This window comes from Stylophora pistillata, chromosome 7, assembly GCF_964205215.1.
Source record: "Stylophora pistillata chromosome 7, jaStyPist1.2, whole genome shotgun sequence".
In the NCBI taxonomy this organism is placed as follows: Eukaryota; Metazoa; Cnidaria; class Anthozoa; order Scleractinia; family Pocilloporidae; genus Stylophora; species Stylophora pistillata.
The window spans coordinates 28,478,804-28,492,731 of NC_142525.1; the positions used below are offsets into that span (position 1 = coordinate 28,478,804).

The following is a 13,928-nucleotide window of genomic DNA, read 5'->3' on the forward strand; positions in this document are numbered from 1 at the left end:
TTCCCACCAGTGGTGAAATACAGGCATTCGCTCGCTGACAAAAGTCGAGGAGGAGTGCTTCTTATGCATACAGCGTGCAGAAGTTTTCCACGAACTTGTGTCGGTCGCACGTCCCCTGTCCTCAAATTACTGTCCAGAAGAACGATGAGTTCAGATAATTCAGGAAAGGTGAGCTTTATACTTTATCTAGTTTGTTTTGTATTCTCTTTTAAAACTGAGGCGTCGCTATTGTAGAAATCGTGAGAACCAATTGTTTAGCTGTCAGGTAGCTGAGATTTGTTTCCTATGTTTCTCCACGAAAGAACTTTCAAAAACGTTTTTGAGCGATCAAGTATTTATTTTTTAAATTATTTTTATTATTATGGAAATCTAACATAAATTACTTTTTTGCTACTGGTGTTTCTTGTTATCAAAAGATACGGACAAAAAAGATGAAAACAAAACGTTGGTCAAACAAAATATACATGTTTGGTTAAGCGGTCCTATGCTGTAATCGACATTTCTCTTACTGTATTAGACTTATATTACGTGGCAATTTTTTTTTTGTAGCCAGTCTTGCACGGTGCACTGAACAAGGTTTCTTGGCTTATTGGAAAGTGGGAAGGTGAAGGCTGTGGCGTCTATCCAACGATCTCTCCTTTCATGTACGGTGAAGAGATCATCTTTGATCACGTGGAACAGCCGATGCTCTCTTACAAGTAAGAACAATGGTCAAAATTTTGTAAAATACGCATTTTACAGTCAAAATACTAATAAAAACTGCTTTAGAACAACAAATGTAACATATCTACAGGGTGCACTGTACATTTCATACAGTAAAACTGTTTTAATTCTGGAAAATCCGGTTGCTGCTTTTCAAGAGGAGACCTTTCCACTCCACTTTCACAAGAACGAATGTCTAGAGGATCCAATGTGCATTCACTATCCTTTCTCAATTGCATACGGTGGATAAGTTTTGTGGCAGTAGTGACTGCATTTGACCAATTCATCTGGTCTCATTTGCACTTTACCTTTCTACAGCTTCTCATGACAGTTTTCACCCACCCATCCCTCCCTATTTCTCTCCACCTCTGTCAAGAGTGTTCACCAGTTGTTCCCATTCTCAATAGAGAAGAGCAAATGAGACCAGCTGGATTGTTATATTTTGATCAATAACTCACATCAGTATTGTAACAAAGTTGATCTGAGAATAATTGTCTTGCCCTGCAAAAGCTATTTTTTTTAAAATTATTTTTCTGATTTTTCTTGGCTCCAATTTTGTGGCTTGTTAACCAATGTTCCATATTAATAAACACTTCTGTCTTTTTTTGACTGACACATGGGGGAAGGTTTGTTAGTCATAGCTGATATCAATAGGGACCCCTCCTGGTGACCCCTTAAACCTTATGCTCCTATGACAATTGATCGTAATAATTATGGTGTGATCTTTTAATATAAAGTCAACAAGAACAAAACTAAGACAGGTGTTTGGAGAGGAATGCCTCAGCCTCTTGATGAATAATTAAATTTTCAATAGAAATCACTTTTAGATATATTATTATTTTAGAACAAAGATTGAATTAAACATGAGATCAAGATTCACTCTGTGCCTTTCTCCAATGGTGACATTAAGATGTTTCCAATGATACATTTTTAAGCTCTAGAACATGGCATCTGGAAAAAGGAGTTCCGATGCACCAGGAAGTTGGATTTCTCAAAATAAAACCAGAAACATCATCATTGGCCTTCATCATAGCACAGAATATAGGTATGTAAAACTATGTAAAATTTAACTTGTATAGCAGATACTTCCCTTTTTTTTTTTTTTACATGCAACTGCTCAATAATCTGATCAAGTTGTGATAACTGGGGACCATGTTGCATTTGGTAAAACTGATGATGGCTGGAGAAAACAAACATTTGAGGGTGGGAGGGTCAGGAGGAGATGATAATTTGCCCAACCCCACTACACTTGGTCATTCTCACTTTCACTGTTGTAACTGCCCTATCGTTGTCACAAAACCTAATTCTCAGAAATAACATCAAAGTAAAGTTTCCTTAAGCCTTAATAAACATTGCAATCATGAGAAAAAATCAAAGGATCACCAGCCTAAGGAGCTTTTGAATGTTGAAAAAAAACTCTCCATGTTAGTACCCTTGGAAATGTATAGTGGACAGTTGAGTGCAGAGAACACGTACCCTAACATAAGGGTGGAGAGGGTTAAGACCACACAGAAAGGGTGTGGTATGGTAAGATGTTGGGAGAAAGACTGTCTATGTCGCAACTGATTTTTCATTTACAGGTCTGGCTGAGGTCGAGGAAGGCGAGGTTAAGGGGCATGAGATTCATCTTGTCTCTCACTCAGTTGGAAGAGCAAGTTTTGGTGCCGACCCAAAAGTTCAGAAGGTAAAATAAATCAAATTAAAATGTCTAAAACTTACTGTTGGTGATAACTTGAAGGCTAAAATGTTTTTTACTTTCTCAAATGCAAGTGTGAAGGAAGCTGAAAACTATTTCAAATTATTTTTCAATAACACTTCATATGGTGAATTAAAACATCATGATTTCATATTTGTTGCTTAAAAGGACAATGCAACAAGCTCAAATCCTTGAAAAGTTAGTTCAGGAATTTGCCAAAAAAAAATTATTTTTGATCTGCTGTTTTTAAAAGAAGAGTCATTGAATTTATTTCTAAGTCAGAACAGACATTTAAAGGTAGAATTACAGTTGTTTTTAGCAGGCTGTATGTGGCAATCATGACAACCAGGCAGGTCAAAACAAGTGATCACAAACTGATTAACAATAATTGGCATTTGTGTGGTAACATGTTAAGTAAAGAAACAAGAAAGTATGGACCCATTGAAGAATGAACATCAACCCTTTAACAGTCATGAGTGACCAAGACAAAGTTTCTCCTTACGATATCAATACAATATGAAACAGATAAGTAAGGAGAATAAATAATGGTAATTGAACTGAGTGAAGTGCAATTTGTATAGGTAATCACATGATTTCGAGTGCAATTTGGAATAAATAAGCACAAGTAAATTTTTTCAAAGACTAACAAAATTGCATGAGGCTGTAGGGGGAGTGTAATTTGTGATCTTTGAAAAAATTTACAAGTGCTTATCTATTCCAAATTGCACGAGAAAATCGTGATTATGTATTAATAATATACACGAAAAAATACGAGGTAGCTTCTCATAACTATGCAGAAGAAAAGTGCGCGTATTAAGTGCAAAAAGAATTTATTCAAACCCTGCAAGTGACATTGACCTTGACATTGACCTTGACATTGACCAATCATTCTGACCGATCAGAATGTCTGGTTTGTTTCTTTCTTTGCACTGAATTAACCCTCTTCTGCACTGAATTAACTCTCTTCTGCACTGAATTAACTGAAAACTGCATTGATCTTAACCAATCAGAACTGAGAAATTTTTTCATGTATATTATTTGGGCTGAAATCATATGAGTGATTTCAAAATCGATTGAGCACGCTGGACCAGTTTGATTTGAAAACACAAGTATGATTTCAGACCAAAATTGCATGACACGAGGTTCAATTACCACTTTCTTACATCCATTTTGAAATTGCCCAAATACAGGACTTGGTCAATTCAAATATTTTATTGATGCAGTACTGAGCCGGTTTTTAAATAAAAAGCAGAACCGGAAACGCTTTTACATTTTATTTTGTATGCAAAACAGAAAGACTTTGATGTCATGTGTCAAAAACTTAGTCAAGCGTAAAATGATGTGATTTAGAGCAAGAAAATGGTGCAATTCGTGAATAAATTGCACCAAGTAGAGCCAATCAGATTACAGGGACCACCAGTGATTTCAAAATGGATGTAATAAAGGAAATTATTACACGACTCCGGCAGTCAGAGGGCCAATAACTAAAATCAACCAATCCAAATGCTCTATTGCTGGTCAATATTCTCTAAGTATTGGACCGGGCACTGTCCTGAATGGTCCCGAATGATACCGCACTTGTGTCCCTTTTGTAGTTCAGTCGTATAAGAAATTTCTTATTAACCAAGCTTGTTCGCGACCATACTGGAAGAACATATCGGCCCTCGGTCTTTTTTTTACAGACCTCACTGCGTTTGGTCCATACTGTCAAGACCTCGGGCCGATATTCTCCCAGTACAGCCCTCGCGCTTGGTTAATAAGATATATATATATCAACTAGTGGATTATTAGTTGTAAAGAAATAGTAGTTCAAGTGATTATTAGTTGATCCAATTCAAAATTCTTCAAAGTAACATCACAAGAATTGTATGGAGGTATATTACTTCTATATACCTCCAGCATGCACCAGCATAGTTGTAGTAATTTCGCCTAATGAATTTTTTTAATGGTCTGAAGGATTTTAGAATTCATAATGATTGTCGTAAACCTGATAAATTATATCGGATTATTTCATTGCTTCCAGGTGGAAAGGATATTCAGGTTAAAGGATCCAGATACTCTGGAAATGGAGTGTTTCATGGAAACAACCAACACAGAACACCAAAACCATCTGCACATCACTTACAAGAAGGTCACCAACTAATGACTAGAGAAATTAAGTCTTACACTTATGAACTAGCTTAGATAAGTTCTTAGAGAACTACAAAACCACACATGCAAAGAAGTGTTAGAAAAAATGTATATTTAGGTCTCCCAGATTGTAGTCGATGTATTAGACACGAGGCAAGTAAGGACAAATTTCTTATAATTAATCTGTAAAAACCTGCACCACCTAGACAAAGGACCAATTGAGACACTTTTTTTCAATGCCCTATAATTCACACTCTGTGCTCTTTCCTTCGTAGATAAATTTACTGGTGATACTCTGTTGCACATACAGTTGAACCGCCAATAAGCAACCACCATAAATGTCCAGTCTAGGTGGCTTATTTAATCAGTTGATTTTTATAAATGTTGGAAATATAATGTACATTTTAAATCCTGCCCTCTGATTGGTTTTTGTGGTGTATGTGGAGTAGGTTTCAGTAAGTGAATTGAAATCACAAGCCCAAAGTAAGTAGAGAGGGCACAGAATTAAATGCATTAAAGAATGATATAGTTCTCAAAATGTTTTAATCTTTAATTCAAGTTTGTTACTAATAACAAATTATTGTAAATAATGTCGAAATCCCAAGGTAGAGGACTACAATTTCGTAGTTATTTTATTTGTTGTCAAATGAATAGATGGTTTTAAAGGAAAACTATATTTTCATCAGCTATATTATTTTGTAGTTGGTGCTGAAAGAGTGTAAAAAGTCACTGCTTGTCACAGTTTGTACAATTTTACACTCAAATTGATTCACTGTTCAAAAAGTTTAACAACAAATTGCTCCTAGTTTTAGCTACACACCATCATGAAAATGTGTTTTTCTGTTTATTTTCCCACACTAGCACTACTTTTTCATACCATAAGGTCATTATAACCCTCATAAACCATAAACACAAACAGTTAAAAGAGGCAATGCAGGAAAATCTGAAGGTTCACAATATTTAGCCAACCTTTCTTGCAAAATGGGGTGGAAAAGTCCATGGATAAAATCTTTTCAGGGTTATACTTTAGAAATAGAGCCTTGTCCACAGATGATCTTAGGCTCATCACACAATTTCTCCCTACACAGGCTGGAATCCTTCCGTTTTGATGCCAAGGCACCGTGGTTTGTGCATAGAACTGAACAAAAAAGTTAAGAGTTTAAGCTCTGATCAGGTCACTGTTATATTTTTGGGTGAATCACTTAGTCTCATAGTGCTTCTCTTCTCCCAAGTGTATAAATAAGTATCAGTTAACTGTCAGGGAGAGCTGAAAAATGCTAGGAGTCCAATCCATGAGGTACAAATATTGTAGTCAAATCTAAAGCAACCAGAAAAAAGAACCCACATGTACAGGTCACATATCCTGTAAGACTCAATCCACTTAGGTGTGTCCTGTTTTTTTTTGTACAGTAAGCTCTGTGTGCATTTTTTTTTCTTTCTCCCAACCACCCTTTTCCCATAACTTTCCTAATGAAGGAAAGGATAAGTCTATAACCAAGCTAGGAGGTGGGTAGCAACAAGGATTATTAATGTATCTTATACAATGCTGTACAAAATAGACTAGCACAGAATCTCAAGATGATGAAAAAAAATTTATTTGTCCCAAGAAACACAACATGATTCTCATACAGCCTCCAGGGCATGTATATTTACCTTAACATATAAATAAGGATGAAAGAAAGTCTGTAAAATCCGGTGCTGCCTTTTAAAAGAAATAATAATTTATAATAATTTTACAAACCTCTGACTTTTACACAACAATAATCATTCTCTTTAATAGAATTATTTTCTTGAAGGGCTAAGATTAAAGAGCACCCTTATTCTTTGCTCATATGCAGCTTCTCTTGAGAATAATCCAGCAAGTTTACAAGGGGTAGCAAATGGTACCTTGAAAAAATTTAGATCTCCTGAAATTTTTACTCATTGACCATAAAAGGATGATGTTTTACCACCAAAACTGCCTTGTCTAGGTTTTACAGTTTATAAAACAAAGGTTGTAACTTCTCTTAAGCCTTAGATGTCACTATTTTGCCACCCCTTGTAATTAACCAGTTCTTGTGCAGCTACATAATAGCATGCTCTTGATCTGTTATTGATTAAGATCCAATAGTGCTTAGTCTTTTAACACAACCATTATTAATCTTCTCAGGTTGATTTGAACTACATGATAACTAATAATCATCAAAAAAAGACAATGAGCAGGAGTTTTTTCTAGTAACATTAACATGCATGTGGGACAGGAGAGTTTACAAAGGCTGGCAAATACCAAATGGAAATTGAGGTTTCTAAAAATTAAGGGAATTTGCAGAGATTACAACAATTGGAGGATGAAATAGACCAGCCTCTGATGAAGGAGAGAATTAAAGGTGTGTCAGATTCCCAGCAAGCCAGTTGTTTCTCAACCATGAGATTATAAGGAAATCATCTTTTTTAAACTTTCTAAAATTCATTTACATCTTCTAATCTTAAATTTTTCTCCTTTAACCTTTAAAGTGGGACCACACTAACCTTACTTGATATATTTATTGTGCCCAAATCATATTTCCTTACCAAATCTAAACCAATAAAACTATCAAATTGTAAAATAAGTGGAACAAAATTTGAACTTTAAATAAATATAATAAAATATTAATATGTTACTTTAATCTTCTTACATTTTTGGCATGCACTGTACTTTTACACCTCTGGGACTCTCAATATCATGAATACACTTTACAATAACAATTATAATGATACAGTGATAGTTTAGTAATATTTAATATTAAAATGGATTAAAGCATTAAACTATTGCCAGCAATATCAGGCACCGCATAGAAGCTTTGCTGCTATACTCTATATAAGCACAGATACAAAAATAAATTCTCTTCGTATTCCCCTTTTCTTTAACATTTTCCATGGCTTACTAGCCTTAAAGAATATTTGCAATTTAGTATAATTTCAGAGCTGAGCAAAGAGTTTCCAGCAATCTGGTTGGTCTAGCAGTTCCTTATATGACGCTATATAAACCGCTACATGCGGTTTATATAAAATGTTAAAATAAAATGTTAATGAATGTTACTAAAATATTATTATTATTGAAATTTCTCTGTCGTTCAGCTCTGAAATTATACTAAAAAAATTATTCGCTTCAGGTTCGGTGAATATTGTCAAATAATCCCCTCAACTTCGTCTCGGGGATTATTCGATGATATTCACCTCATCTTCGGCGAATAATTGTTAAATCATCTTTATGAATTCTAAAAGTTCCACCACTTAACTCTTTAATTCCCAAGATCTGGTTGATAATTCCCCCTTTAGCTGATACACATATCCTGGCAAATTAGAAACAGGAATTTGGTGTTGCATCAAGGTAACAACTACCTAATAAGCATGAGTATTCTCATTACCTATTTGTTGGATAATGTATGGATATTGCAGAGAGAAGTCACATGTTTATCAGTTCTGAGAGTTATATGGTTAACATTTTGAAAGTAGATCTGAATGTGTGTCAAATCTCCTCTCTTACAGTGGCTGTCATGCATAATTCCTTTTCGATTCATTTCTGAGGATTTGGTTTAATATCAAGCAAGTATCATTTGATTAAGATCCAAATTTCCATGAAGATCGAAATTAACATGAAGCTTCTCCAAACACCATCAAGTGCTACAATATCCAGTAAACATGTTGTGTGAATTAACAAACTTAGCAGTATCTGCTGAAGTGTGCTAATGTGTCTGTGATATATCAACACTACATTGCCATAACAAGCTTACAAAGAAATGTATGGCAGCAAGAAGGATGAAATACTTGATAAGTTTGAGTATTCTCATTACCTGTTGGCAGAATAATGTATGAACAGGGCCATAGCCAGACTTCATAACAAGATGAAGCAAGTTTCGGGTCTGGCATGCCCCCTAGAAAATTTTGAAATCTAGAGGCTCACAAATGCTCTTTGAAGCATTTTCCGTGGCATTTTTCTTCAGACAAGTCAATCTTGGACAAATTAGAAGTTCACTTTTTCATTACCGAGTGATACTGGTGCCAAAAAAGAGGCCAAAATCAATACAAGGCATTTGCTAGTTATAACCCTGATGGATTCTGGGAATTAAGGATTAAGTAGAAGAGACTAATTTCTCTCTTAGTGGCTTTCATGCATGCTTATGTATACATAATCACTATACAGAAGATGGAAATGAAAAGACAGAAAAAACAGTCCAGCTGAAGTGAGTTCTATAGTACAAACTTTGAATGCAGCTAGTAATAAAAACAAGTTGTTGTCCAATTCTTTATGCCTTGGCATGAAAATGAACAAGGATATTTTTACTACAAAGAATAAGATCATTGCACATATTGGTGGTGGAAACAGTTGAGGATATTTGCAGAAACATTGCTTCCTGGTTCCAGTTTGGTAAAAGAATAATCCTAACACTTAAAATGAAGTGAGTTTTAAAGGTACCTAGTTTAGCTTTAATTGTGCTAAAAGAAAGTAATTTCTTCTGGTACATAGAGGATGGCACTTCAAATTAATTGAAGCATTTTTCAGTATTACCACACTGTGAACATGCTTTCCTTTTTCCCTTGGTGAAAGAAAAATTTCACGATAACTTTAAACTACTCAGATCTACAAAAGAATTCTTTGTAGGATAATTCTAAACCCTTGTCCAGTGCAATGACTGTTCTGAAATGATGTCAAGTTCATTCAAGAACACCTTTTATCAAATGAGTGGATTCATGATATATTGATACAAACTTTTCAGTTCTAAAGCAGCTTTCTGGATAACTCTCTTTTGTTTGTATTTAAAGACCTTTCCATTCAAAAGAATAACATTTTGTTTTTTAAAAAAATCAGAAAACCAGTTTCTGTTCCTCTTTCTATATTAAAAAAGTACTCTTTAAACTCATCTGATGTCTTTCATTCAGTCTATATACTTTTGTTGGTGTGTTTCTTGTCCATCATGGCACTTAAATACAATTTTGAATGGTCCTAAAACAATAATAATTCTTAAATGAAAACATTAATTATAATTAAAAAAAAAAAATACATGGAAGTGCAATTCGATCTAATTTGTGCAATTTGCATTACACGCAAAAGCATGAATAGTAATGCAACTGTCATCTTTAATTTTGCACTGAGGGAATAAAAAAATCAAGGTCAGAAAAATATCAGTTGGTAAAGGAAAGAATGATAAATTTCTATGCCTTCTGATCAAGAAAATGATTACAAAAGTTGCACTTGTAAATTTGAAAGCTCACACAATGAACTTTTTATGCCTGAGTATAAGAAGCAAATGAATAAGGGGGTAAGTTTCTAAAGAAACTGTGGTACTGCATCAGTGGGGGTAACAAGGTAATTTGGTTGTTTCAACTTAGTACAGATAACGTAAATTGGCCACAGTAAAGAGTTAAAACGCTGACGTTTCGAGTGTTAGCCCTTCATCATTGCTCAGACAAAAGGCTATTATTTACTCAAAACATCAGCTTTTTAACTCTACGGTGGCCAATTTAAATTATCAACTTAGTTGATATAACCAAATAACTATAATAAGCAAACTCTATGTGAAATTGTGTGCCAGTTGCCTTGAGTTCTGAAGGTCTTCCTTGAAGAGTGAAAACCAAATTGAATAACAAACATACATTAATAGCTAACAGCCAGATATTTTTTATTTCCTCTGCAAATTCAAACTGATAAGGAAATAACAAACATCTGCATGCCAGCAAAAACTCATATAATCACAGAGGTAATTGCATTTACCAGCTAGTGCACCATCATGAGCATTTGGGCAAGGAACAATTAAGTCAACCACAACCTGTAATACTTGACCAACTTGTATTTTTTGTTTTAGGCTAGATTATGGCACAACTTATTCTCTTTAACTTTCAATGTACTATTCAAGCTACAGGTTGCTGGTCATAAATGTGGCAATTATTTGGCCTACTTGCCCATTAGTTAACAGCTGCACCAATAGCCTTCTGTTATTGGGATTCCAGTGGCACAGGTAGCCCTGCCTGCTAAGGTAACCTGGCCTTGCTAGCTGTTTAGCCATAAGGGTCCCCAGCTGCACAGGTAACCTAGCTTTGCTGTTCACCCATGTGCTTAGGTGCCCTTACCACCCAGGCTTCCTAGAAACCAGAGGTTTTTTTTTCTTTTGTAAGTCATGAAACCATTCAGAATCATTTTACCATTGTAATGGCTCATTGTAGCAGCTTGGCTACTCACACTGAGGCCACTCTAACTGTTTTATACATGACAAACATCTGACACCCAAGGTGCCGAACACAAGCTCTGGCAACCATTACATTATGCAATTTTTACCCTCCCTCTACTGTTTTTGGCCTAGTGCCTAGTGCAAGCTTTCAGCATTATCATGTTTTTGATAAGCAATTTTAGTTATTATTCTAGCATCTCTACAGGCACAGCATTATATGCAAACCTGGAATCCAAGTCATGTAATTATGTGCAATGCTTGCTTAGCAATGGCGCTCAAAAGTGAATCAAAAGGTTACTTTGGGGGACCTCCCCTGAATTTAAGAATTTTTTGGTAATAACCAGTAGAGACATTCTTCTGTTACCAAAAATAAAATGGCTCTCATCCAAATTTCACCTCCATCCTAACATCCTTGGACTGGAGGTGCCTATCCAGCTGGTCCTATCTTGTTGACTTTGTTGACGAGGCAACACCAGAGGACCCAACCTCGGGGTGGTAATACTTGCAGTTGGGTCGCATGCATTTTCCTTTTACTGCATCACGGCACACAGTTACCTTGCCATCCACAACTTCTACATTTTCTGTGAACGATGAAAGATACAAATCAGAGGGAAAGATGTCAAATGCAGTACAAATAAAGGGAAAATCCAGTTATTTCATAATCCCAATATATTCCACCCCTTGCCTATAATCTCTGCATGCCAACATTAATACAGGAGTGTCTTCCAGGGGTGTGGTAAGTCATTTTTGGCTTGTAAGCCTCTTCCATCCCTCGTAAGTTTAGTGTGGCCAGGGAAGGTATATATATATATTCTAAGAAAAAAATATTCCAAGAAAAGTTTGTAAGCTTGGGTTTACTAGCTTAAAGGAGCTACACGCCTGTCTTTATGAAACCAAACATTGAAATATAATTACTGGTTTCAATTCAAGTTTCCAATCATTTTCACATGGATATATGAATATTAATTGTGGCACAAAAGCAGAAATTATATTTTGATGTTGTTTTTTTTTACTGATTGTAAGAATTACAGTACTGGCAGATATAAAAACCCTGACACAACTAATTGTAATTTTACAAAAGCTAGATGGAATACCTTAGTTGTTACGGTTAAGACACAATGAGTAATGGATTAGGGGTTTGGGTCAAAGCCCCTTCCAGTCAAGACACTTTTAACCCCTCTCACCTTAATATCAGTAACTGTTCTCTATACATTTTCTAAGCTGCTGACAAGCAGAATTTTTTCAATAATCAAGGGCTTCTTTAGTTGGAAATGATATTTCCATTATTATTGTGATGTTGATGTGTGATTGAGGAGTGATATTCTGGGGCGGATCCAGGATTTAGTCAAGGGGGGTTTGGAGAATTGTCCCCCTCCGGAGGGGTCTGAGATGTTGAAAATTAGGTCTTTGGAGACATGATTTCCAGCGTTCTGAGGGAAAATCTAGGGGTTCAACCGAACCACCCCTGATCTGCCTCAGATATTGTAAGTGAAAATTAGATGCTTGTCACTCTTGGGTATCAGAGGGTAAAGCATGTTTTCATGACCTCCCAAGAGTCAGGGAAACCAGACAAAATCCTAGAATGGTGGTGGTGATCATGATGGAGAGTGAAGTAGGTACTAAAAATAATGCTCCTAATTGGCTGATGCTGTGGAAAGTGTACAAACTACTGTGATGCAGAAACTTAGCTTGTATGCAAGCCTATTATCTTAAGGCATGGACAAAAGGAAAGTTACTGGAAATTCCGAAAGAAAATAGATTTCAAGAGATGAGGTAAAGAAGAGAATAAGGAAAACAATTTAGAAGAAGATTGGGTTATCTGTAGTAATAACCCAGGAATCTCACATCAGTGGCCTGGGGAAGAGTTATTCTCCTGTTTTCCCCTAACTCTCAATAAAATCCATGGATGAAAGTAACTTTGGACATATATTGCAAAGAGAGATGGAGTATATATCTAATCTTGATTTACAAGGAAGCAACTGAGCTGATATTTGTTCAAGGATGGTTACATATAGGAGGAGGGTAGGGGGAGAGCACTGACTTGTAGAGTAAATTATTTGAACCCAGGGATGACATGCAGTTGATTATTAAGTCTGAACTTGCAGGTAACTGATAATCCTGAAAAAAAGCTGTTGTTGGCAACAGGGGTTTCCGCTCTGGCTAGACTCATTATGTTGAGTTATGACCCTTTTGTCTGGAATGGTGACTAACTTAAGTTGTCAAATGTTAGTCACTGTCAAAAGCTCAAAAAAAATTTAAGTGTACTATCCACTGAGCCATATGTTTCCCACTGAATGCACAAAGTGAAACCCCAAACGCGAAAGCCAGCTGGCATGCCTAACAGACAGCAGTATGGAGTCTCATGAACAGCAGCAAACTGCACGTAACCAGCTAGAATTGAAACCCTTGGCTTGGTAGAGGGAGGAACTCTTGAAGCTTAGTATCTTGCCTAAGCAGAGAACAATGATCCCTTCAACACCCTAACCCAGAATTTTTAGTCTGGAGACCAGCTAGTACAATGAACATTGCCCCAATGCAGCTGCCTCACCAGCAAAAGTGAAATAAAAGTACTAAATAAATGCATTCTTTTTCCTGATATGCACAGCCTAGCCATTTAGCATAGAGTGGGAGCCTGCCAGGCAAGAGGTCTTAAGCACAGCTTAGCCCCTTCTGCACACTGCTCAATATTTCATTCTCACAGCTTGGACAAGGGAATTTTACAAAGATTGAAACCAATAAATTAAATGCTGAAGAAATTTTGAAGTAAAAAAATTTTTTTCAAATTTCTTTCCCTTTTTACTTTGAGAAATTGAATATTATCACTTGGGCTGAAGGGGCTAACCAGCTAAGTGTTAACACAAGAAAGAGAGCTCACTGTCTTTAACGTGGGCATAGCGGCAGGCTTCTCTGTGACACTGGCCAGAGACAAAGTCCCGACAAACTGGCAACCCATTGGAGTGCTGTCAAGGGAAAAACAAAGGGTCTCAGATTGATTGATTGATTGGTGTCAGTTAGTCAGGAGCAAAACTGTGCCAGTAGTGAAAAAGAAAAAAAATTGAGTTAAGATATATAAAGATATACTTCTTAACTAACACAAATTTATAACTGATGAAAAGTGGATGGGTAAGTCAATTGGAAAACACAAAATGGGCTATAGTAAAAGTGCTGAGAATCGGAAGTTTGGCAAGCACTAGGGAAAACCAGCCAAGGTGAGA

General features: G+C 36.0%; 2 protein-coding genes across 3 annotated transcripts in view; one reads left to right on the forward strand and one right to left on the reverse strand.

The window, feature by feature from the left end:
• On the forward strand, positions 1 to 6,509 carry LOC148727372 (peroxynitrite isomerase THAP4-like). The gene is made up of 5 exons (XM_088729121.1): positions 1 to 168; positions 550 to 698; positions 1,638 to 1,747; positions 2,283 to 2,386; positions 4,422 to 6,509. The coding sequence occupies exons 1-5, from the start codon at positions 64 to 66 to the stop codon at positions 4,539 to 4,541; spliced, it is 588 nt and encodes a 195-aa protein (XP_088585247.1). The 5' UTR covers positions 1 to 63; the 3' UTR covers positions 4,542 to 6,509.
• Positions 6,102 to 13,928, reverse strand: part of LOC111330598 (muscleblind-like protein 3) — a 22,990-nt gene continuing 15,163 nt past the window's right edge. For both annotated transcript variants that reach the window (XM_022935480.2, XM_022935478.2), the window contains 2 exons: positions 13,589 to 13,673; positions 6,102 to 11,294 (listed from right to left, as the gene is read on the reverse strand). In XM_022935480.2, the coding sequence (XP_022791215.1) occupies positions 11,155 to 11,294; positions 13,589 to 13,673 (225 nt within the window). In that variant the 3' untranslated portion in view covers positions 6,102 to 11,154. The remainder of the gene's footprint in view (positions 11,295 to 13,588; positions 13,674 to 13,928) is intronic.